The sequence below is a fragment of the Salmo trutta genome, chromosome 27 (assembly GCF_901001165.1).
Source record: "Salmo trutta chromosome 27, fSalTru1.1, whole genome shotgun sequence".
NCBI classification, from domain to species: domain Eukaryota; kingdom Metazoa; phylum Chordata; class Actinopteri; order Salmoniformes; family Salmonidae; genus Salmo; species Salmo trutta.
The window spans coordinates 7,422,524-7,448,816 of NC_042983.1; the positions used below are offsets into that span (position 1 = coordinate 7,422,524).

The following is a 26,293-nucleotide window of genomic DNA, read 5'->3' on the forward strand; positions in this document are numbered from 1 at the left end:
GAGTTCCCAAACAAACTGGAAACATACAGGCCAACCACATCAAAACGGAAGGGAGGTAACTACCCTGGTATGGGCTGTAGATGCTTACATCATTTTTTTTTCAACTATCACCCCATTACCGTGGAGCTGCAACATTCCCGAATGTTGCGGAGGCCTTGGGCCACATGGATACAGCAAGAAACCTTTTTTTCATACAGTAATACGAAAGATAGTTGATAGTATGTAGATCTCACGTTTCTGCATTGTATTGCCCCACATCAAGCCCTTACATAACATATGTGGTGCAGGTTATAAGGGGTAGGAGGCTGTGAGTGTGTGTTTGTGTGTGGGTGCATGCGATGCGTGCGTGAGAGAGATGTCCGTATGACCTGTGTCTCGCCACCCACTTCCTCCTGTAATCGTCAACAAATGCTCTAATCAATGACAGCTGTCAGATGCCAGATCAAAAGACCAGGGGGAGAATGTTAACACCACGAACGCTCGGTCCTGTGCCTCTCTCATCTAAATATATTTTTATGTAAGTGCGTGAAATCGGGAAAAGAGCACAAAGTGTGTGCAAAACTAACCTGAAAATGCCCAGATTTATCCCATTCAACTAGAGACCGTGATTCCTGGCCTGTAACTACTGTAAATTCTTGGAGATACAGTAGGATGCCAGGGATCATGAAAGTATTTGCTTTGAGCTAGAAATGCTAATATTGTCCCCGTAATGATGGCTTATGGACTCACAACTAATTATTTCGTGACGTTGCAATGCTTTTCCAACATACTGTAATGGTCCTTACTATATGAGCCAAGTTAAATTCCCACCAAATGGGGTTAACTCTGTTGATGCAACGCGTAGGGTGTTTGCCTTTTCCCGCCAGCGACCCGGGTTTCATTCCTTGCCGTGCTGTTCACTACGTTGGTGACTGTGAGGCCATTGGAGCGCATGGCTCAGATGTGTGAGCGGGCTGAGTAGTCGAAGACTGCCTTCCCATTCCATGGGGACAGTATAGCAATCCTCGCTGAGCTACGTTACAATTTCCACCATGGCCTTGATATCGTCCCCTTTTCACTGCATTTCCTTGGATTTTAACATTATGCTATATTGTTACTTGGTCACAGATAGTAGTATAGCCCATATGCCACAAGGCTAATAGTCAAACTAATTGCCCTGAACACACAGCCAGTGCCCCCCCACACACAACACCAGCTAGCAAGGACTCCAAAAGGCATTGTTGTCATCTTTCATCTTCTTTGCGTTCCTAAGACTTGACTTGTGAATGTTTGAACTCCCTCCAAGACACCCATTTGGGGGAAAAAACAGCAATACCAGAAAATAGGGGAAGTAATCTTCTATCAAAGTGTGTCTCCACATTTCTGGAACGGGAATGTTCTTTGACATAATGTGATCCAGCTTTGGGAAACAAGTGGAAAATGACTGAAGGCTAAACAACTAATGAATGCTTATTCTGTTTGGTCTGGTGAAACACACATGTTTGTTGTGGGCAGCTACTGAGAGAGCAGCAGAGGGAGAGTGGCACATGTGAGAGGGTTTGATCCACAAGGATCCTGATTCTGCTCTCTGATGCATGCGTCTGTGGTTTTATAGTAGTGTGGGAGGTGGGTGGTATGTTTATATTATTCGACCACCCCACTCTCTTTCATTGCTAAAGAACCTGCGTCACATCTATCATGATATGTGTATTTGATTAACTTACTTTTTTGTTTCAGTTCAATGCAGTCCTCCTGGGACTATTTTTCCAGTCTGCTTCCGCTCGGTTGTCACTAGTTACCACAGCCACAAAGGCAACATTGACTATGTCGTACAAATGTATGTAAACAAACATTTGAGGTTAGTTTAAGGTTAGGACTAGGCATAATGTTAGCAGTGTGGTTATGGTTAAGCTCAGATTATAAGATACATTTTTAAAATAGGAAGGGTTTTTAATCGTAATTATGACTTTGTGGCTATAATAACTAGTCTACCGACGACCCACTCCGCTCAGCTCCAAGTTGGTGCTCTGCCACTCCCTTCCCCTAGAGGTCACCAACACCTTCACATGCAGATGAATAATCAGCCGATATCCTGATTTGTTGTTGAAGGAAGTGGCCTTACAGAAATATATTTTAATATCCGATCGAGAAAATAAACATTAAAGTGAAATAGGTGAGTGTTTGAGTCCAAACTAAATAATAATTTAATAGCACGTTATTGGAATTACCAAACCGCTTCACATTTGTTTGGAGGGAATGCCAGGTGTTCTGTAGTGTTGTGCTTTACCAAACAGGCCGTAGTACAAACAAGCAGCAGAGATGACAGAGAATTTCGACCGAGCCCCAGGCGCAGGTAGAGCCCGTATAAAGCCAACAAGCCCCGGCCTCGCAGATGTAGGAGACGGGGACGCAAACTCTGTTTTCAACCAGCGTGAGCCTCTACGACAGCCTCGGACGTCTCCACCTTTGACTGAGAACAACACAAACACTAGTGAGGCTATCGGCGGAGGTAAGATGTGCTGTCAGTTCAAATATGTTTTTACTGTAAGTAATTTGCATTAATTAGCTATGTCATAGACAAGAAGGGAAACCTTATAAGTTACTGGATTACTGTTTTAGTTACCAGCATCTTTGGCTACATTCTAACAGGTATTTAGCTAGACATGTGTGAAGCTAGCCACAATAACGATTAGCCACAGTAGTTGAAATTAGGAGTTCACCTTCGAAATAAAAGTCCCTCATTGAAAGTGATTCAAACTGATACAAATAGTGGATTCATGCCATTTGGACTAGATAATACTAAACAAGATCGGAATGTTGTATGAATTCAACACAATACATAGTGAATTTGATACTAAAAAAGTTCAAATCATGTATTAGACTTTAGATTTGCATTGGAGGCATACTTATATCAGAGAAGAAAAGGAAGAGAGCGGTCCAACTCGGCAGAAAATCTCTCTGTACAGCAGGTGGCGTTGTTTCGCCCACCAAGGAAGGTGTTTTTGTATGGAGTTCAATAGAGCCCCACAGTGGCGTAATAATACCCATAAAACCTAGTGGTCAAACAGGGAAAGGGTTCCAATAGTTTTTCCACCATTCATTTTTCCCATAGGGTATTTTAGAAAACACTTAAAATATGGGCTGTGTTTCGTGTAGACTTACCCTGGTGTGACATTTTGATAACCATGTAAATCCCTTGGACAAGGTGACTTATAAATATATTCAGCTCTATTTACTCTGATTCGAAAATGCTAATTAGCACCAAAGTTGACATGCAAGACTACAAATCCCTGCAAGTTCCTGCACGTCATCGGTAGTTGACACCTTTGCTAACAGGTATTGTCAATTTAAAACTTGCACAAGATGGTTCACAAAATTGTCAATTTTAAAGAAATGTAGCCAATTTATTCATTACTACATTTAGCTAGCATTAGATAGTTAATCCAGATATTCTTACCTTTGCCTTGATTCGGCAGTCTCACCCATGTCATCATGGCATTTGCAGTTCTTTATGATAGCCACATTAGCAGCTGATTAGCATTTCTTCTTTGAGCGGTAAATACAGGTGAATGTATTGATAAAAGTCACCTTGTCCTAGAGAGATTTACTCGGTCATCAAAACATTATGCCAGGGTAAGCCTACACTAAACACAGCCCTTATTTTATGTGTTTTCTAAAATCCCCTATGGGAAAAATGAATAGTGGAAAAACGATTGGAACTATTTCCCTGTTTGACACTTGGTTTTATGGGTATTATGCTTAAGTTGTTGAGTGAACTGCTATAAGTAGGACTCGTGACATCCCGGCAACTTTGAGGAAAAAACACTATCGGAGTTGTCTCGAGTAGAGGTTGACCGATTAATCGGAATGGCCGATTTAATTAGGGCCGATTTCAAGTTTTCATAACAATCGGAAATCAGTATTTTTGGACACTGATTTGGCCAATTTTTTTATATTTTTTTGGTTATTTAATTATCTTTTTTTGTAGTTTTGTATTTTTTTAACATTTTATTTATTTATTTATTATTTAATTTTTTTTACCTTTATTTAACTAGGCAAGTCAGTTAAGAACACATTCTTATTTTCAATGACGGCCTAGGAACTGGGTTAACTGCCTTGTTCGGGGGCAGAACGACTGATTTTTTTACCTTGTCAGCTCGGGGATTCAATCTTGCAACCTTACGGTTAACTAGTCCAACGCTCTAACCACCTGCTTTACATTGCACTCCACGAGGAGCCTGCCTGTTACGCGAATGCAGTAAGAAGCCAAGGTAAGTTGCTAGCTAGCATTAAACTTATCTTATAAAAAACAATCAATCAATCATAATCACTAGTTAACTACACATGGTTTATGATATTACTAGTTTATCTAGCCTGTCCTGCGTTGCATATAATCGCTTAGGTACACGTTGCTTCAACCATAAACATCAATGCCTTTCTTAAAATCAATACACAAGTATATATTTTTATACCTGCATATTTAGTTAATATTGCCTGCTAACATGAATTTCTCTTAACAAGGGAAATGTGTCACTTCTCTTGCAAACAGAGTCAGGGTATAAGCAGCAGTTTGGGCCGCCTGGCTCGTTGCGAACTGTGAAGACTATTTCTTCCTAACAAAGACAGCCGACTTCGCCAAACGGGGGATGATTTAACAAAAGCGCATTTGCGAAAAAAGCACAATCGTTGCACGACTGTACCTAACCATAAACATCAATGCCTTTCTTAAAATCAATACACAGAAGTATATATTTTTAAACCTGCATATTTAGCTAAAAGAAATCCAGGTTAGCAGGCAATATTAACCAGGTGAAATTGTGTCATTTTGCGTTCATTGCACGCAGAGTCAGGGTATATGCAACAGTTTGGGCCGTCTGGCTCGTTGCGAACTAATTTGCCAGAATTTTATGTAATTATGACATAACATTGAAGGTTGTGCAATGTAACAGGAATATTTAGACTTAGGGATGCCACACGTTAGATGAAATACGGAACGGTTCCGTATTTCACTGACAGGAAAAACGTTTTGTTTTCGAGATGATCGTTTCCGGATTCGACCATATTAATGACCTAAGGCTCGTATTTCTGTGTGTTATTATGTTCTAATTAAGTCTGATTTGATAGAGCAGTCTGACTGAGCGATGGTAGGCAGCAGCAGGCTCGTAAGCGTTCATTCAAATAGCACTTTCGTGCATTTGCCAGCAGCCCTTCGCAATGCATTGCGCAGTTTATGACTTCAAGCCTGTCAACTCCCAAGATTAGGCTGGTGTAACCGATGTGAAATGGCTAGCTAGTTAGCCGGGTGCGCACTAATAGCGTTTCAAACATCACTCGCTCTGAGACTTGCAGTAGTTGTTCCCCTTGCTCTGCATGGGTAACGCTGCTTCGAGGGTGGCTGTTGTCGATGTGTTCCTGGTTTGAGCCCAGGTAGGAGCGAGGAGAGGGACGGAAGCTATACTGTTACACTGGCAATACTAAAGTGCCTATAAGAACATCCAATAGTCAAAGGTATATGAAATACAAATCGTATAGTGAGAAATAGTCCTATAATAACTACAACCTAAAACTTCTTACGTGGGAATATTGAAGACTCATGTTAAAACCTGTCTGGGCTAGGGGGCAGTATTTTCACTTTTGGATGAAAAGCGTGCCCAGAGTAAACGGCCTAATACTCGGGCCCAGAGTCAAATATTTGCAAATTATTAGTCGATTTGGATAGAAAACACTCTAAAGTTTCCAAAACTGTTTGAATGATGTCTGTGAGTATAACAGAACTCATATGGCAGGCAAAAACCTGAGAAAAATACAACCAGGAAATTAAAATCTGGTGCCTGTAGTTTTTTCAGGTCCTTGCCTTTCTGACACACAGTGAGTTAGGGTTCATTTTGCACTTCCTAAGGCTTCCACTAGATGTCAACAGTCTTTAGAAAGTTGTTTGAGGCTTTTGCGGTAAACACAGACCGAACAAGAAGGCTGGGAAGTAGGTGACTCAGAAAATCACATCAGTTCATTGCGCGCGTTGACGTGAGAAGGGACCTGTGTTCCAAAACGTTTTTTAAGACATAGCAATGGTCCGGTTGGAATATTATTGAAGTTTGAAGTTAAAATGGCCCTAAAGATTGATGCTATATAACGTTTGACATGTTTGAACGAACGTAAATATAACTTTTTTTTTAACTTTTCGTTGTGACATTTTCCTCGCACGTCCTACATTTTGAGTAGCTTACTGAACGCGATAACAACATGGAGTTATTTGGACATGAATTATGAACTTTATCGAACAAAACAACATTTATTGTGGACCTGGGATTCCAGGAAGTGCCTTCTGATGAAGATTATTAAAGGTAAGTGAATATTTCTAATGCTATTTATGCATTTAGATGACTCCAAAATGGCGGGTATCTGTAATTGCCTGATGTTTTTTTCTGAGCGCAGTACTCAGATTATTGCAAAGTGTGCTTTCCCAGTAAGGTTATTTTGAAATCTGTCAATGCGGTTGCATTCAGGAGATGTTAATCTATAATTCTTTGAATAACAGTTTAATATTTTATCAACGTTTATAATGAGTATTTTTGTAAATTGTTGTGCTGATCACCGGCAATTTTGGGGGAAATACATTTTCTGAACGTCACGCACCAATGTAAAATGCTGTTTTTGGATATAAATATGAACTTGATAGAACAAAACATACATGTATTGTGTAACATAATGTCCTAGGAGTGTCATCCGATGAAGATCGTCAAAGGTTAGTGCTTCATTTAGCTGTGTTTTCGGTTTCTGTGACATATATCCTTGCTTGGAAAATGGCTGTGTGATTATTTTTGTCTATGTACTCTCCTAACATAATCTAATGTTTTGCTTTCGCTGTAAAGCCTTTTTGAAATCGGACAATGTGGTTGGATTAACGAGAAGTTTATCTTTAAAATGGTGTAAAATAGTTGATTGTTTGAGAAATTGAAATGATTCGATTTTTTTGCTGTTTTGAATTTTGCGCCATGCTATCTTGTCAAGCAATCCCGTTAACGGGATCCTATCTCAAAAGGGTCCCCAACAGGTTGGAACCACCAGCTTTCATATGTTCTCATGTTCTGAGCAAGGAACTTAAACGTTAGCTTTTTTACATGGCACATATTGCACTTTTACTTTCTTCTCCAACACTTTGTTTTTGCATTATTTAAACCAAATTGAACATGTTTCATTATTTATTTGAGGCTAAATTGATTTTATTGATGTATTATATTAAGTTAAAATAAGTGTTCATTCAGTATTGTTGTAATTGTCATTATTACAAATAAAAAAAATAAAAAATTGGCCGATTAATCGGTATCTGCTTTTTTTGGTCCTCCAATAATCTGTATCGGTATCGGCGTTGAAAAATTATGAAAAACAAAGTGTTGGAGAAAGTAAAAGTGTAATATGTGCCATGTAAAAAAGCTAACGTTTAAGTTCCTTGCTCAGAACGTGAGAACAAATGAAAGCTGGTGGTTCTTTTTAACATGAGTCTTCAATATTCCCAGGTAAGAAGTTTTAGGTTGTAGTTATTATAGGACTATTTCTCTCTATACAATTTGTATTTCATATACCTTTGACTATTGGATGTTCTAATAGGTACTTTAGTATTGCCAGCCTAATCTCGGGAGTTGATAGGCTTGAAGTCATAAACAGCGCAATGCTTGAAGCACAACGAAAAGCTGCTGGCAAATGCAGGAAAGTGCTGTTTGAATGAATGCTTACGAGCCTGCTGCTGTCTACCACCGCTCAGTCAGACTGCTCTATCAAATATCAAATCATAGACTTAATTATAATATAATAACACACAGAAATATGAGCCTTAGTTTCCGGATTTGACCATATTAATGACCTATCATTTCGAAAACAAAACGTTTATTCTTTCAGTGAAATACGGAACCGTTCCGTATTTTATCTAACGGGTGGCATCCCTAAGTCTAAATATTGCTGTTACATTGCACAACCTTCAATGTTATGTCATAATTATGCACAGTTCTGGCAAATTAATGACGTTCTTTGTTAGGAAGAAATGGTCTTCACACAGTTTGCAATGAGCCAGGCGGCCCAAACTGCTGCATATACCCTGACTCTGCTTGCACAGAACGCAAGAGAAGTGACACAATTTCCCTAGTTAAAATAAATTAATGTTAGCAGGAAATATTAACTAAATATGCAGGTTTAAAAATATATACTTGTGTATTGATTTTAAGAAAGGCATTGATGTTTATGGTTAGGTACACATTGGTGAAACGACAGTGCTTTTTTCATGAATGCGTTTGTTAAATCACCCGTTCGGCGAAGTAGGCTGTGATTCAATGATAAATTAACAGGCACCGCATCGATTATATGCAACGCAGGACAAGCTAGATAAATTAGTAATATCATCAACCATGTGTAGTTAACTAGTGATTATGTAAAAAAAAATATATATATTTTTTATATAAGATAAGTTTAATGCTAGCTACCACCTTACCATACTGCAAAGTGTGAATAGGATAACTTTGGTCATAAAGTCAGTCTCGTCTAAAATAGAGTCTGGAACCTCAGTGCGTCACAAGTAGTAAATGGAAGTTGGGTTTGGATTACAATTATGTCAACAAATCATGCCCCCTTTTGCCAAGCTCCCCATGCAAATTGCCCCCCCACCCGCTTCGCTTCATTGAATGGTGTTCCGTTGTTTCATCGCCCCCAACCAACTCGCTAAAAGGATCATGGCCGTTTGAGACTGAGAAATTCTATACGGATTGACCATGCAATGCGTGCTTCCAGCAGGATGCACAGCCAACAACTATGGTTTGCATGCTCTGCTCAAGGACCCTATCATGCGGAATCGGTGGTTGGAGATTGTTGGTCCCCAGTGGTGTACTGGTAGCTAGACCTTAGACCGCTCGTTATATAGATGGTGATATATCTTTTGATAATCATTATCATCGCTAGCATAGCTGATATTAGCTAGCTAACTACCGACTTGCTACCTAGTTAGCTAGCTGGCTAACGTTAGTGTACCTCAATGGAACTCTGATTTGGTTTGGAAACACAATAACATTTCAAAAGAAGACAAATAATTAGTATGAAAACCATTTTGTCATGAGTGTGATGTCGCCAGGTTGACTTTAGATGCACTATAACTTTTAGCCAGCTAACTAAGATTGAGGGGTCCACTGTATTTTAGCTTGTCTACATTAGCATTGCCAGCATTTTTAGACACTGTGCTGGTAACATTAATGGCAACATTGCCATCTCTCTGAAGTAAACTTAACGGCATCATATGGCAAAGTTGTTTCCTACTACTTATTTGCCTATTTTAGCAATGTCATCGTATTTCCATGCCACTCTAAGTAAGTGTAATTTAGACAAAACAGTCACATTAGCCTCTGAGGTGCAACCCATGTCTAGGGCACAAATGAAATTGGATGCAGCTATCATGGTACTAGCTGACTACAACAGTGTACTAACTAGCAGCAATAAACTCAAACCAACCCAGGGCCATAGCAAAACATGTCACAGTTGGTTCCGGACTGTAGCGGTGTCACCGGCCTGAATTTAATACAATCTGGAGCCAGTCAGTCATTCTATAGTGCATTCAGATTATTCAAAACCCTTTGACTTTGTCCGCATTTTGTTGTGTTACAAAGTGGGATTTAACTGTCAATTTTTTGGGATCAACGATCTACATAAAATACTCTGTCAAAGTGGAAGAATTAAAAAAAATATATGTTTTCATTAATGGAATATAAAACTGGGTAAGTCTAAGAGCTTTGCAAATCTGAATTGTATTATATTTGCCCATTTATTCTTCAAGCTCTGTCAAGTTGGTTGTTGATCATTGCTAGACAGCCATTTAAGTCTTGCCATAGATTTAAGTCGAAACTTTAACTAAGTCACCCAAGAACATTTTAATGTCGCCTTGGTAAGTCACTCCAGTGTATATTTGGCCTTGCGTTTTAATTTATTTTCCTTCTGAAAGGTGGATTTGTCTCCTAGTCTATGTGGGAAAGCGGGCTGAACCAGTTATTCCACTAGGACCATGTTTGTGCTTAGCTCTACTCCTTTTCTTCTTATCCTAAAAAAGGTCCCTAGTCCTTGCCGATGACAAGCTTACCCATAACATGATTCAGCCACCACCATGCTTGAAAATATGAAGAGCGTACAGCCCAGTACATCACTGGGGTCAAGCTTCCTGCCATCCAGGACCTATATACTAGGCGGTGTCAGAGGAAGGCCCTAAAAATTGTCAGACTACAGTCACCCAAGTCATAAACTGTTCTCTCTGCTACAGCATGGCAAGCAGTACCGATGCGCCAAGTCTAGGTCCAAAAGGCTCCTTAACAGCTTCTACCCCCAAGCCATAAGACTGCTGAACAATTAATCAATCAAATGACCACCCGGACTATTTGCATAGACCCCCCCCCCCAAAAAAAAAATCCCCTTTGTTTTTACACTGCTGCTACTCGCTGTTTTATCTATGCATAGTCACTTTACCCCTACCTACATGTACAAATTACCTTGACTAACCTGTACCCCTGCACATTGACTTGGTACCGGTACCACCTGTATATAGCCTCATTAGTGTTATTTTCTTGTGTTACTTTTTTTATATACAGTGCCAGTCAAAAGTTTGGACATGCCAATTCATTCAAGGGTTTTTCTTTATTTTCACTATTTTTTTACATTGTAGAATAATAGTGAAGACATCAACACAATGAAATAACACATCGAATCATATAGTAACCAAAAAAGTGTTTAAACAAATGAAAATATGAGATTCTTCAAAGTAGCCACCCTTTTCCTTGCTGATAGCTTTGCATACTCTTGGCATTCTCTCAACCAGCTTCACCTGGAATGCTTTTCCAACAGTCTTTGAGTTCCCACATATGCTGAGCACTTGTTGGCTGCGTTTCCTTCACTCTGCGGTCCAACTCATCCCAAAACATCTCAATTGGGTTGAGGTCGGGTGATTGTGGAGGTCAGGTCATCTGATGCAGCACTCCATCACTCTCCTCCTTGGTCAAATAGCCCTTACACAGACTAGAGGTGTGTTGGGATTGCGTATCACTGCAGAGTGCTGTGGTAGCTATGCTGGTTAAGTATGCCTTGAATTCTAAATAAATCCTGGACAGTGTCAGCAGCAAAGCACCATCACACCACCACCTTTATGCTTTACGGTGGGAACCACGCATTCCAAGATTATCTGTTCACCTACTCTGCGTCTCACAAAAACATGGCGGTTGGAACCAAATTTGGGCACATCAGACCAAAGGACAGATTTCCACCGGTCTAATGTCCATTGCCCGTGTTTCTTGGCCCAAGCAAGCCTCTTCTTCTTATTGGTGTCATTTTTAGTAGTGGTTTCTTTGCAGCAATTTGACCATGAAGGCCTGATTCACACAGTCTCCTCTGAACAGTTGATTTTGAGATGTCTGTTACTTCAACTCTGAAGGATTTATTTGGGCTGCAATCTGAGATGCACTTAATTCTAATGAACTTATCCTCTGCAGCAGAGGTAACTCTGGGTCTTACTTTCCTGTGGGGGTCCTCATTAAGAGCCAGTTTTATCATAGCACTTGATGGTTTTTGCGACTGCACTTGAAAAAACGTTCAAAGTTATTGACATTAAAGTAATTATGGACTGTCGTTTCTCTTTAATTATTTGAGCTGTTCTTGCCATAATATGGACTTGGTCTTTTATCAAATAGGGCTATCTTCTGTATACCACCTCTACCTTGTCACAACACAACTGATTGGCTGAAATGCATTAAGAAGTAAAGAAATTCCACAAATTAACTTTTAACAAGGCACACCTGTTAATTGATATGCATTCCAGGTGACTACCTTATGAAGCTGGTTGAGAGAATGCCCACAGTATGCAAAGCTGTCAAGGCAAAGGGTGGCTACTTTGAAGAATGTCATATATAAAGTATATTTTCAGTTTAACTTTTTTTTTTGGTTACTACATGATTCCATATGTTATTTCATAGTTTGGATTTCTTCACTATTGTTCTACAATGTGGAAAATTGTAAAATAAAATAAAATAACCTTGAATGAGTAGGCGTGTCCAAACTTTTGACTGGTACTGTATTTTAATGTAGTTCATTTTAGCTTTTTCTGTTTTTCACTTTAGTTTATTTAGTAAATATTTTCTTAACTCTATTTTCTTAAAATGGCATTGTTGGTTAAGGGCTTGTAAGTAAGCATTTCATGGTAAGGTCTACTACACACACCTGTTGTATTCAGCGTATGTGACAAATAAAATTTGATTTTATACTCAGTGATTCATTGTGTTGGATTTGGCCTAAACATAGTGCTTTGTATTCACGGCCGGTCCCGACGACTCCGGGATGCTGGCCGTCTAGGTGGTGTTCCTCTGTCCAGTGTCTGAGGAAAAAGAACAATCTTAATCTTTTTTTTTATTGGCCAGTCTGAAATATGGCTTTTTCTTTGCAACTCTGCTAATTTTTGTATCTATGAAACATTTGATCTCAATACAGTTTTCTGTTCCCAAAACTATAATATATTATGAAAAGAGAGGACAAAGTTTTGTGGACTTTACTCTTTGCCAAAGTTTAAAAAAAATTGCACGGTTTAGGAATGCAAGGGTGAATTGAGTTATTGGAAATATGCTAATACAGGCTAGAATGTGCCAATAGGATCTCGCTAGCTTGTCTGGCTCTTCCCACCTCCTTGCTTGTTCTGCCCATTATGATTAATTTGCTCAAATTGGAAACAGGCTGTGGTCTATCTTGGGTTAGTTTTGCTGTACAGTTCATATACAATGCCTTCAGAAAGTATTCACACCGTTTTACTTTTTCCAAATGTTTTTGTGTTACAGCCTGAATTTCAAAGGGATTAAATTAAGTCACTGACCTACACACAATACCCTATAATGTCAAAACATAATTGTTTTTTTCTAGATTTTATTTCCATTGCCAGAGATGGAGAACCGCTCAGGGATTTCACCACAAGGCCAATAATGGTGACTTTAAAAACGTTAGAGTTCAATGGGTGTGATAACTGAGGATGGATCAATAACATTGTAGTTACTCCCCAATTTTAACATAAATGACTGAGTGAAAAGAGCCTGGACAGAATAAAAGTATTCCAAAACATGCATCCTGTTTGCAACAAGGCACTAAAGTAATACTGCAAAAAATGTGGCAAAGCAATTCATTTTTTCGTCCTGAATACATAGTGTTATGTTTGGGGAAAATCCAACACATCACTGAGTACCACTCTTCATATTTTCAAGCATAGTGGGGGCTGCATCATGTTATTGGTATGATTGTAATTTTTAAGGACTGGAGAGTTTTTCAGGATATGACAAATGGAATGGAGCTAAGCACAGGTAAAATCCTAGAGGAAAACCAGGTTCAGTCTGCTTTCCATCAGACACTGGGAGATGAATTCACCTTCCAGCAGGACCATAATCTAAAACCCAAGGCCAAATATACACTGGAGTTGCTGACCAAGAAGACAGTGAATGTTCCTGAGTGGCCAATTTACAGTTTTGACTTAAATGTACTTAAATCTATGGCAAGACCTGAAAATAGTTGTCTAGCAATGATCAACAACCAATTTGACAGAGCTTTAAGACTTTTGAAAAGAATAAAGGGGAAATGTTGCACAATCCAGGTGTGGAAAGCGCTTAAGACGTGTTCACATAGGCAGTTTGAAGTGACTCAAATCCTATTTATTTGCATATCCGATTCGACTCTGTTATTTTTCCTACAGTCTGAACAGCCAAAAAGCACATGGAATCGGATATTTCAAGCCACATTTCAAAGCACCTTTGTAGGTGGTTTGAAGTCGGATACAAATCTAATTCCTGGCCATAAGACTTGTCTGACTGGTCAAATCAGATTATATATTTTTTTGCCTTCAAGTGGTATTTAGATTTATTTGGCATATTTTGTTGCTCGCTAGCTATTATGTTGATAGTTTGACAAGAACATGTGGTAGCTAACTAGCTTGTTAATTGTTTACAAACACATTTGTGAATGTGCTATAAAGCTAATCAGCTAGCCAAAAAAGACAATTTGAAAGTTGGATCATCTAATCCTTTGAGGCTTTGAAGGTGTTCTTACACTATGATTTTGAACAATCAAAGCAATTGGGAAACGTCTATGGCAGGCATTGTCACCTTAGCTTGCTACATAACTTCTGGGTGATTAGGAAGCACAAGCAAAACCAACAAATCAGCCTACACTATTGCACACACTGACGTCGTTACTATGATAAGCGTAACCTCGTCAGCAAATGACATCCAATTTGGTCACTTGTAACTTGCTGTTTGGACAGTCAGTGGTTGAAAACGGAGTTGAAAAACAAACTGATGAGCATTAAGGCCTGCGGTGTGAACAAGGCTTTAGATACTTAGCCAGAAAGACTCAAAGCTGTAATCGCTACCAAAGGTTATTCTACAAAGTATCTTTGTAAATGAGTTATGTCTATTTTCAGTAAACTTGCTAATATTTCTAAAAACATGTTTTCACTTTGTCATTATGGGGGTATTGGATGTAGATGGATTAAAAATCTAATTTACTCATTTTGAATTCAGGATGAAACAACAAAATGTGGAATAAGTCAAGGTGTATGAATACTTTCTGAAGGCACTGCCACTACGTATGCCCCAAATTCAATTATAAAGTCTAATACATCCAGTGCGATTTCAACTCGGTCAAGTAAACTAATTGTGTTTTGTTGAATTTATGTAACATTCTGACCTTGTTTAGCATTATCTAGGCCAAACATATCATGAATCTACTATTTGAATCACTTTCAAAGGGTAACTTGTATTTTGAAGGCGAAACGGAAATTCCACTTGTGGCTCATACTTATTGTATCTAGCTTCACACAGGTGCTTAGGCATCAAACGGGTGAATTTCCTGACTTTGGACCTCGAGCGTGAATCTACACAACATTCTATCTCGCGGGCATGGGGTGAGCGCGCCCTGTTTGCTCACGTCAGCTAGGCACAAGCTATCGATTTAGATGACTCAATGCTGCTCACACGTTTGACAAATATTAGTAGCTACACAATTTAAACGTGAATTGAATTACGTCAATGAATACATTATATTAAAAGCGAGAACAACTTGAATCCCCCTGTCACACCGACAAAATTCGCCATTCGTCGCACGAATTACCCATAGCTAAATTGTAAGTCTATTTTTAGACATTGGTCAGTGAGCTAGCTGCTAAATAAAGCGCAAGGACAGCGGCCAAATCACCTCACATGACTAGCTAGGTCCGTGCCACCCAGTGTCCCTTGTGCCAGACCTCTATTGCTAGCTATGGTCTTCAGTATTTCCTTCATTTCCCACCCAGAAAGCAGAAGACCAAGCAAACCCCACCAGGTCATTCACAACAACAGCACTCCTGCCTCCAAAGTGAAAAGTGTGGACTCTCTGGTGAACACCTCCATTCTGTCAGCCAACGCACCCGAGTTCTACCCTTCCAGCTCCCCCCCCTATGAGGTATTAAAGCAGTGATTCCCCCAAACCCACAATGTGCAGGCTTCTCCCCCATGAGGTATTAAAGCAGTGTTCCCACAATGTGCAGCCCCCCCAGTACTACTGACACAGCTGGTTCAACTAGGGCAGGGTTTCCCAAACTCAGTCCAGGGGCCCCTACTGGGTGCACGTTTTAGTTTTTGCCCTAGCACTCACTACACAGCTGATTCAAATAATCTAAGCTTGATTATTTTAGTCTGCTGTGTAGTGAGTGCTAGGGCAAAAACTAAAATGTGCAACCAGGAGGGGCCCCTGGACTGAGTTTGGGAAACCCTGAACTAGGTTGACCAAGTAATAAAGCCCCTTATTAAATTAAATCAGGTGTTGTGGTGCTGGGTTCACACCCTGTACAAATGGATAATGATAATGGGTTGCATAGTACCTCATCAACTGCACTTTACATTATAAGGACTGAACTAATCAATCACCTCATCCACTACCAATGTCTAGCTAGTATCCATATTTTTCACCAATCCTTGATTACCGGTATTCTCAATTTTAAAGGAATCTGTTTCGGAGGATGGCAGCGATGGCTATTATACTGAGACAACATTGGCTGAATTGGTTGAGGAGTTTCTCAGCCACCTAAACTCCTCGCCGGGGTCCTTTGAGAACGACATTGAGCACATAGCAAACATGCTGAACAGCTGGGTCACTACAGAGGAGACGCTGCAGGAATTGGTGGAACTCCTCTACACACAAGTATGTGTATCAACCCACGCACGGTTCGGCCATCTACCTGCTTATGAATTGTATAGCACTGTCTATATGTAGTTTACTGTTATGTTTTACTGTCATTTTTTAACTAAATTTGTTATGTTGTGTGATGCCTGTTTTGCAGTCTACTGTTATCCCCAATTTCTCTTACACGGGGGCAAGGCTCTGTAACTTTCTGTCTCATAACCTTGCACTCAGCCCAGCAAGTGGCAACTTCCGTCAGCTGTTACTAAAACGGTGAGCTTTGTTTATGTTAGTAACATTTTATCAAGTAGACCTAACATCTACTTCATCACTTTTGTCATCATGGGCTTCGTCCTGATGCTTTAAGCCTACCATAAGTAACACTTGTAGCCATTTATACAGAAACACACTCTCTTTCTTCCCCCTGTAGGTGTCAGACAGAGTATGAACAAAGGGATGTAGCGGTGTGGGGAGACGCAGCGACTCAGAAGAAGTTCCATGCCTATGTGCTCTTCCTGGGGGAGCTTTACCTCAGACTGGAGGTGAGCAGGAGCCCCTCTGTCCTGTCCCAGTCTTTTGGGGGTCTTTGTCTCTGTGGATCTGTGCCATTTCAACCCCTCAACTTTGACACTTGCTTCCCATAACCCAACTTCCATAACCCCTCCCCCTAGATACATTTTGAGTTGATAATAAACTCTAGACAGAACCTAATCTCTTGTGGATAGACTACCTAAACATAACTGGTACAGTAGATCTGTCGGCATGCTATGGGATCTGTGAGATAGCGAGCAACAGTTGGGTTTTTGTCACTGGTTATTTGGACGTATCAGGATTGGGCGAAGGAGTTGCTTAAACAGATTCACTTTGACTGATGATGAACACAGTTGAAAATATCGGAGGTGGGGGGGCTTTGGCTGAGTTTCCTTTTGCAAGGGTGGAGACTTTGAAAACCTGATATCATAATTTCTAACTAGGGCTGGCACAATTCTTATACTCGTGTAATCAGACATTATGGACATTAGATTGGATTATTTATTTTTTTAACAAATATCTTAGGGGGGATCCAACTTTATATTCAAGTAGATGCAGTGCCTTCAGAAAGTATTTATATCCCTTGACTTATTCCACATTTTGTTACAGACTGAATTCTAAATGGATTAATATCCCATAATGACAGTGAAAACATGTTTTTAGAATTTTTTGCATATGTATTGATAATGAAATACAGATCTTATTTACATAAGTATTCAGACTCCTGAGTCAATACTTTGTAGAAGAACCTTTGGCAGCGATTACTGATTTTGAATCTTTCTGGGTAAGTCTCTAAGAACAGGAACATTCACTGTCGTCTTGGTAAGCAACTCCAGTGTAGATTTGGCCTTGTGTTTTAGGTTATTGTCCTGCAGGAAGTTTAATTCATCTCCCAGTGTCTGATGAAAAGCAGACTGAACCTGGTTTTCCTCTAAGATTTTACCTGTGCTTAGCTCATTACGTTTATTTTTTTATCCTGAAAAACTCCCCAGTCCTTAACGATTACAAGCACACCCATAACATGATGCATTCACCACTATGCTTGAAAATATGGAGAGTGGTTTTCAGTAATGTATTGGATTTGCCCCAAACATAACTTTGTATTCAGGACAAAAACTGAATTGCTTTGCCATATTTTTGCAGTATAACTTTAGTGACTTGTTGCAAACATGATGCATGTTTTGGTATATTTTTTTATTTCTGCTTTTCACTCTGTCATCTAGGTTAGTATTTTAGCATACTAACCTAAATACTACAATGTTGTTGATCTATCCTTAGTTTCCTCCTATCATAGCCAATAAACTCTTAACGGTTTTAAAGTCACCATTGACCTCATTGTGAAATCCCTGAGCGGTTTCCTTCCTCTCCATCAAGAGCTAGAAAGGACGCCTGTATCTTTGTAGTGACTGAGTGTATTAATAAACCAACCAAAGAGTAATTAATAAATTCACCATGCTCAAAGGGATATTCAATTTCTTCTTTTTAAAATACCAATACCTACCAATAGGTGCCCTTCTTTGCGAGCATCCCTGGTCTTTTGTGGTTGAATCTGTTTGAAATTCACTGCTCGACTGAGGGACCTCAAAGATAATTGTATGTGTGGGGTACAGACACGGAGTAGTCATTCAAAAATCATGTTAAACACTATCGCACACACTGAGTCCATGTGACTTGTTAAGCATATGTTTACCCCTGAACATATTTAGGCTTGCCATAACAAAGGGATTGAATACTTGAGTCAAGAAATTTAACCTGACATTTAGAAATAATTTGTACAAAATTTGAAACACGTAATTCTACTTTGACATTATGGAGTATTGTGTGTTGGCCAGTGACAAAATAAATCTAAATTTAATCAATTTTAAATTCATGCTGTAACAAAATGTGGAAAAAGTCAAGGGGTGTGAATACTTTCTGAAGTGACTGTATAGTTTACCCAATAGCAGTTTTCATTTTTACATGAAATGGGTTATGTTGGTAATCATTTTACGAGCAGAACAGCAGGGTCTGGAGTAGCAGCATAATTTCCAAATGGGATAGGGGTGTCACCAAGCCGTGTTGTATTCATTGAGTATGTCGTAGCTATTTTTCTAAGATGCATTATAAATTGAAAACATCTTTCAACAAAAATGACCATTACGACAATAACCGAGTCCATTTTGCATGACAATTCATCGTCTCCCAAAATTCCATATTCGTCACAGCCCTATTTTTTTTTAAACACGCTTCCCACAGAACGTATTCAAGCATCTGACCAAATGGCGTTAGGTTTTAAATTCTGGGTTAACTGAGATTAGACCGAACCTGACCGCTGTCTTGTATGATTGGTTGTCTCAGCTTAAGAGTGCGAAAGGGCCTCCGTCTCGAGCTGAGATCCTGCTTACTGCCCTGAGGGAATTGATGAACGCCCTCTTCTCCAACCCCGTGGATGGAAACCTCATCTGTGCTGTCAAACTGCTCAAGGTGATTTCACACGTTTTCTGATCTCTAATGTCAAGTTGCTTCAATGTTCCACAACTGTGGTACACCGTTAATTCATGTCTATTGAAAGAAATCTGCAGGCCACAATCCAAATTATAGTATATTACAATGTAATGTCAAGCTTGTTGTAATGTGCACGAAAAAATTCCCCTGTGTTACAATGACGTTTACCTGTGATGTCATCTGTAGTTGACGGGCTCGGTTTTGGAGGATACGTGGAAAGAGAGGGGGAAGTCTGACATGGACCAGATAGTCCAGAGGATTGAGAACATTGTGCTGGATGCCCAGTGCAGCAGGTCGGTGTGTGTGTGTGTGTGTGTGTTACCTCTCCCAGATTCAGAAGTAAAATGAATGCTTCTTCTATTAGGTAAAAGATGGTAGGATGAGTGGACTGCCTGTTGTGTGAAGAAGATGCTGTGGACGCCCAGTGAGTGATTACATAAAAGACTGTCTTGTGTTTTCATCAGAGATGTGAAGCAGATGTTATTGCGACTGGTGGAGCTGAGGTCTAGTAACTGGGGCAGAGTCCATGCTGCTGCTGCTGCCGAAGCTACACCTGACAACGACCCCAACTACTTCATGGTGAGGAGTTACAAGCTTTTAAATGTTTCACTCATGTTTCAAGCCAACTCCTGCTTTAAGCCATGACACAAAAGGAATTGCCGGCGATCCAACATTTGGGCGAAACTGGTTCAAATGGAAGTTCATGCCCACCAACCTTTCACCTCTTTGTCTTTGTGTGTTTCTCCTGTCAGAATGAGCCTACGTTCTACACTGCAGATGGCACTCCCTTTACAGCAGCCGACCCTGGTAAGTATTATCCTCAGCATTCATCAAGGTGAAGCTACGCATTGTCCCTAAATTTATGTTTTGGTGTTACAGAATATTCTGAAAAATACCAGGAGATCCTGGATCGGGAAGATGACTATTTCCCAGAGGCCTATGAAGAGAATGGAAATGAATCGTGAGTATTAATTGTCTGTGATTTAGTTTTGGTCATGTTCCCTTGCTTTTTCAGTTGACTTGGTTCCCATGTGTGTGAGTCATAATGGAACTTAATCCGTAAAATATTCCTATGTAGTTCTAGAATGCTATTCTAGTCTAGAAAATTCCTCTATAGTTCTAGAATGCTCTTCTGTAGTTTTTGAACATTCCGTTGTAGTTCTAGAATATTCTTCTGTGCCATAGTCACTAATGCCAGTGTAGCGTCTTGTGACCTTTGTCCCTCACTCCTGTGTGCATATGCCAATGCAGTGTTTCCCCTAGGATTTTTCTCAGCAGCGGAAGCAGAGTTAGCGGGGGTTTGGGTCTGTAATACGTAGATCTCTTTTTTTTTTTTCAGTGGCGGCCATGATTTAGTAGTGCAAATGTCACCCAGGTCGCAGAACCTGAAAGCCACATGAGGTTGTTGACTTGTGTGTAATTGTTTAGCCCACAATTGGAACAGGGGAAGCCAGAACCTCCGAGTCAGATGAGTCCGCAGACGAAACAGAAAGAGCGCTTAGTTGACCCGTCTACCTCTCACTCAACTGTGTGTGTGTGCATGCCTTTTCCTTTGGAGGACTGTGACTTTGATCTTTAGTGGTACACTGAATGGCATTTGAAACAAACCTTTTTATATTCTCTTAACAATTTTGCCTGCGTTTTGTGTGTTCCAGATCATTCAATGACGAGGATGAGATGGACCCTGAGATTGAGGAAGCTTTTGAGAAGTTCTGCTTAGAGTCTGAGCGAAAAAGACGACCGTGAGACTAGTATGAGAGCATAGCAAGAGACTGAACTTACCTTTCGTGTTTGACTTGCTGGAGTGTTTGCGACTGGGGAAAAATCAAAGATAACCAGCAATTGATATGTTTCAAAAATATATATTTTTTCGCAAAATAAACTGTATAGTTTGCACTTCAGTTACAGGTTTTTTTCTGGCTGGAATTTGTGTTGGTTGGAAGATTGGGGACAATCAACTGGATCATTATTCCGCTGAGTTGTAGTGGCTGTTCTGAGTGGGGGAGTTGGTTTTCTGCTTCTTTTGATTATTTCATAAACGCTACTTTCCCTCACTCTTCCTCATAACGCCGTTGGGAAAAAACTATGTGAGGTGGATTTTAGACTACTAAGTAGCTCAACAGCAGAGTAGCATCATCAAATCTGTGCGTAGTTTGATTTCATACTAACTGTATAAGCAACGACAGAATATGGGGTTCAGCTACAGGGAGTAGTGCAGGGGAGGCAACACTCAGAACATTTACAATACAGGGCTTTTTCGGCAGAAAAAAGAAGAATATGCTTAGACAGGCCGCCAAGTATAAAAATAAATAACGCTTTCAGGAAATTAGCTTTAAAACTGCAAAAATGTATCTCCGCTTCATGGAGAAGTCTGCAGAATTGCAGGAAATTTGATAAATATATATGTTTGTAAAAAAAAAAAAAACTACACCGCCAAGATGAGCCCGACGGGCCAGCCATGCTCATTGCCATGCTTCCTGTCACACCATCACCTAAGCCCCTTTTTTGATCTAGAAAAAAAAAATTGCAATAGAAATGTGATGTGTAGAATTTTGCTACATGGGGCTTATAGATACAGTATTCAAGAGAATTGTCTGTTCTATATGGTACTTCTCTGTTTTCAGTGTTCTGAATGTTGCACCCTACTGACCTCCAGGGACATTTTGTTAAATTGCACATTGAGGATTTGGCCATTTAGTTGGTCAACCACCCTTTTAACAAGCTATGCATTTAAGGAGGTGGGTTTGTGAAACGAATAAAAGAGCTAGAAATACTGAATTCCGTCAAGTGGCAGCAAACTGTCTGCAAAAGAGAGCTCCAGTTGTTTCAACTTTAGAGGTGTTTTTGTTCTTCCTTTTACTGGTTCAAATGAGCCTTTTTAGAATTGTAAGTTATTGGAAAATTGTTGAGGAGTACAGTACTGGAGTGTATTCATTACGGAAACCGTTTAAGAACCAAACGGAGCAGAACAAAGTTTATTTTGTTTATTTTGGACAGGTCCCTCCTGTTCCATTTGCTTCAGTTTAAGAAACGTTTTGCAACAGAATTGGCGGAATGAATACACCCCTGGCTCTGGTATCGTTTTTAATCCAATTTGTCTATCGAACACTGCTTTAAACCTTTTGTAGTCCTGCAATTTGGACCTGTCATTGAGAAACACCACTAAAACAGTAATCTCTCAAAGGATGCACCTGCAAGTTCAAATTTGTTTTCATCAGCAGCAATTAATCGATCCCATACAAAGGAATGTTTGTACATATTAACAGTATTGTTTGCCTGCAATAAATTATTTAAAATATGAATATTTCACTGCCTGACTCTTATTTTAAGTGTGTGCAGGATGTTGCGAAATGTAAGTTACCTGAAAAGCACAGTAGATGATGCTCCTTTTGTCCACTACTAAAATGTTTACTAGAAGAATGAGCATCCATCCAATGGGACACAGTGCACCTTTTCAAGTTGTGGGAATTTTGCTGACAGTGTTGCACACCAGCAGAAAGTTATTTGGTTTCGTTACTAGCTAGCTAAATCAACAACACCAATATCAATTTGATGATCACGAGAATGAGTTGGACGGAGATGATTCCCGTCTGCATCCTTCGGCCTGTACTGTGGTTCTGTGTTGGAGAAAGCCCCTGCACTGTACATCCTCTCCAGTCTAGCAAGAATGTTCAACAGAGGATGAGGTTGGCCATCAGCAGCTCTAATTGGCTCAATTCAGGAGTTTAAGGACCAGACATGAAATGGGTTTAGAATATTTGTTGAGGAAATGGAATGGATGTGAGAATGAGGATTCAGTGGGGAAATGAGAATGGACCGGATGAAGCCAAAGGCTGCAGGTTAAGGATCCGGAGAGGTTGACTCTAGAATTGGACTTGGAGCCGTCAGGCCGCGGTAGTTAGGCTACTGTAACGAAGAACAAATGTGCATGGATTGGTCTTGACATCTGTGCAAGATCAGATTTTGACGTCAAACGTCAGAAAAGATGGCGGAAGCGGATGCTGAGGTGGAGTAAGAATATAATGGCTGGGGAATCGAGGAGAATTGGAATTTGCAGCAAAGTAGCATACAGTGATGAGACTGTCCCTATCTTGTATGTTTTGTTAATGAGGAGCAGGTGATTGGATTACCAATTTTGAAGAATCCAGTTGATATATCCTAACTGGTGGGGAGAGTGCTGGGTAAAGTGAAGGCTGTGAGGATCACGAGAGGCAGGCTTGTTTGGAATTTTGTTCTTCTGAGGTTCAAGAAGGAGCGTGTTGCGACTCACCCGACTTGAGAAGTTTGTCTCTTTGAAGCAGGGCACCCCTCAAGGGGGTAATATCTGGCATTTTGTGGGAAGTTGGTGTTGCAGAGATTAAAAATATTCCTGGGGTGATTGATGCTCGTCGGATGAATCCTGTGGTGAATGAAGAAAAATTGTCTCTGTTTTTTTATATGGAGTGTGCAGTTGGGATATATAAACTACAGAGTCAGAACATTTGTTCGAAGACCAATGCAATGTGATCATTGTAAAACTTTTTGACTTGTTTCAAGTGTTAGCGAAAGGGAGAAGCGGAGATGTTCAAGTTGTGGAAAAGATCATATGCGTTTTAAAAGTGATGAAAATGATACAGGGTGCAATTGTGGTGGGAACCATGAAGCCACGTCTTTGGAATGCCCAACAAGGATGAATGATAATGAGCTGGCCAAAGTCAGGGCTGTCCAGAGCATTTCATATGCCGGGCTGTTAAAAGGGTTGAGGGTTTTCGAATGGTGCTTCTGAAGAGTCCATGGTGGTGGATAGGCCTTCACTGAAGGCTGCCGGGGTTGTCGCTTAACAGCGGGACCCAGATATGTTAAAGGTTAAGAAGGTGGATTTGTAGCCTTTATAACTATGGTGATTAATGTCACTGCCAAGGTGGAAAGGAAGTCCAGGAAAATAGAAATTATTGTGGATGCGGCGGAACGGCTCCTGGGACTGAGACTTTTTCGGCTGAGGAGTTGCATGGAGTATTGTCAGAAGCCGTACCACCCCCTCAGGTCATAGAGCATGAGAAGGGAGATATGGAGATTTGAAGGAAGAAATGTGATTTTTTTTTTATTGTTTTTTGGGGGGGTTGGATTAAGTTGTTTTTCCCATCACGAATGGGTTTTATTTATCCTTTAAGAAAGAAGAAACCTAAGGAGGCGAAGGAAACAGAGTTGGCAAGAATAAGGGCAGTCCAAAATGTGTCCTATCTGGAGGCGTTGAGAAGAGTGGAAGAAAGGAGTGAAGTTGAAGAAATAATGATCAAATCAAATCAAACTATATTTGTCACATGCGCCGAATACAATAAGTGTAGACCTTTCTGTGAAATGCCTACAAGCCCCTAACCAACAGTGCAGTTGAAGAAGAGTTAAAATATTTACCAAATAAACAAAATATATATATATTTTTTTTAAAGTAACACAATAAAATAACAATAACGAGGCTATATACAGGGGGTACCGGTACCGAGTCAGTGTGCAGAGGTACGGGTTAGTCGAGGTAATTTGTACATGTAGGTAGGGGTGAAGTGACTATGCATAGATAATAAACAGCGAGTAGCAGCAGTGTACAAAACAAATGGGGGCGGGGGGGGGGGGGGGGGGGGGGTGGTGACAATTTAAATAGTCCAGTGGCCATTTGATTCATCGTTCAGCAGTCTTATGGCTTGGGGGTAGAAGCTGTTAAGGAGCTATTTGGTCCTAGACTTGGCGCTCCGGTTCTGCTTGCCGTGCAGTAGCAGAGAAAACAGTCTATGACTTGGGTAACTGGAGTCTGACAAATGTTTGGGCTTTCCTCTGACACCGCCTCTTATATAGGTCCTGGATGGCAGGAGGCTTGGCCCCAGTGATGTACTGGGCCGCACGCACTACCCTCTGATGCGCCTTATGGTCCGATTCCGAGCAGTTGCCATACCAGGCGGTGATGCAACCGGTCAGGATGCTCTCGATGGTGCAGCTGTAGAACTTTTTGAGGATCTGGGGACCCATACCACATTTTTCAGTCTCCTGAGGGAAGAAAGGTGTTGTCGTGCCCTCTTCACGACTGTCTTGGTGTGTTTGGACCATGATAGTTCATTGGTGATGTGGACACCATGGAACTTGAAACTCTCGACCCGCTCCACTACAACCCCGGCGATGTTAATGGGGGCGTGTTCAGCCCGTCTTTTCCTGTAGTCCACGATCAGCTCCTTTGTCTTGCTCATATTCTGAGAGAGGTTGTTGTCCTGGCACCACGTCTCTGACCTCCTCCCTATAGGCTGTCTCATCGTTGTTGGTGATCAGGCCTACCACTGTTGTCGTCAGCAAACTTAATGATGGTGTTGGAGTCGTGTTTGGCCATGCAGTCGTGGGTGAACAGGGAGTACAGGAGGGGACTAAGTACACACCCCTGAGGGGCCCAGTGTTGAGGATCAGCGTGGCAGACGTGTTGTTGCCTACCCTTTCCACCTGGGGGCGGCCCGTCAGGAAGTCCAGGATCCAGTTGCAGAGGGAGGTGTTTAGTCCCAGGGACCTTAGCTTAGTGATGAGCTTTGTGGACACTATGGTGTTGAACACTGAGCTGTAGTCAATGAACAGCATTCTCACATAGGTGTTCCTTTTGTCCAGGTGGGAAAGGGCAGTGTGGAGTGCAATTGAGATTGCGTCATCTGTGGATCTGTTGGGGCGGTATGCGAATTGGAGTGGGTCTAGGGTATCCGGGAGGATGCTGTTTATGTGAGCCATGACCAGACATTCAAAGCACTTCATGGCTACCGACGTGAGTGCTACGGGGCGGTAATCATTTAGGCAGGTTACCTTCGCTTCCTTGGGCACAGGGACTATGGTGGTCTGCTTGAAACATGTAGGTATTACAGACTCGGTCAGAGAAAGGTTGAAAATGTCATTGAAGACATTTGCCAGTTGGTCCTCGCATGCTTTGAGTACACGTCCTGGTAATCCGTCTGGCCCCGCGGCTTTGTGAATGTTGACCTGTTTAAAGGTTTTTACTCACATCGGCTACCGAGAGCATTATCACACAGTCATTCAGAACAGCTGGTGCTCTCGTGCATGCTTCAGTGTTGCTTGGCTCGAAGTGAGCATAAAAGGCATT

At 40.7% G+C, this 26,293-nt stretch overlaps 1 protein-coding gene across 1 annotated transcript; it reads left to right on the plus strand.

Annotated features, from left to right (window-relative positions):
- The first annotated feature begins 2,043 nt into the window (after positions 1–2,043).
- LOC115164227 (polyadenylate-binding protein-interacting protein 1) lies at positions 2,044–22,496 on the plus strand. Its single transcript, XM_029716491.1, has 12 exons — positions 2,044–2,152; positions 2,274–2,488; positions 15,314–15,462; positions 16,003–16,200; positions 16,340–16,452; positions 16,610–16,721; positions 19,048–19,173; positions 19,381–19,487; positions 19,659–19,773; positions 19,947–20,001; positions 20,074–20,155; positions 20,850–22,496. Exons 2-12 carry the CDS (start codon positions 2,299–2,301, stop codon positions 20,938–20,940), a joined length of 1,338 nt encoding a protein of 445 aa, XP_029572351.1. The 5' UTR covers positions 2,044–2,152; positions 2,274–2,298; the 3' UTR covers positions 20,941–22,496.
- The last annotated feature ends 3,797 nt before the right edge of the window (positions 22,497–26,293 follow it).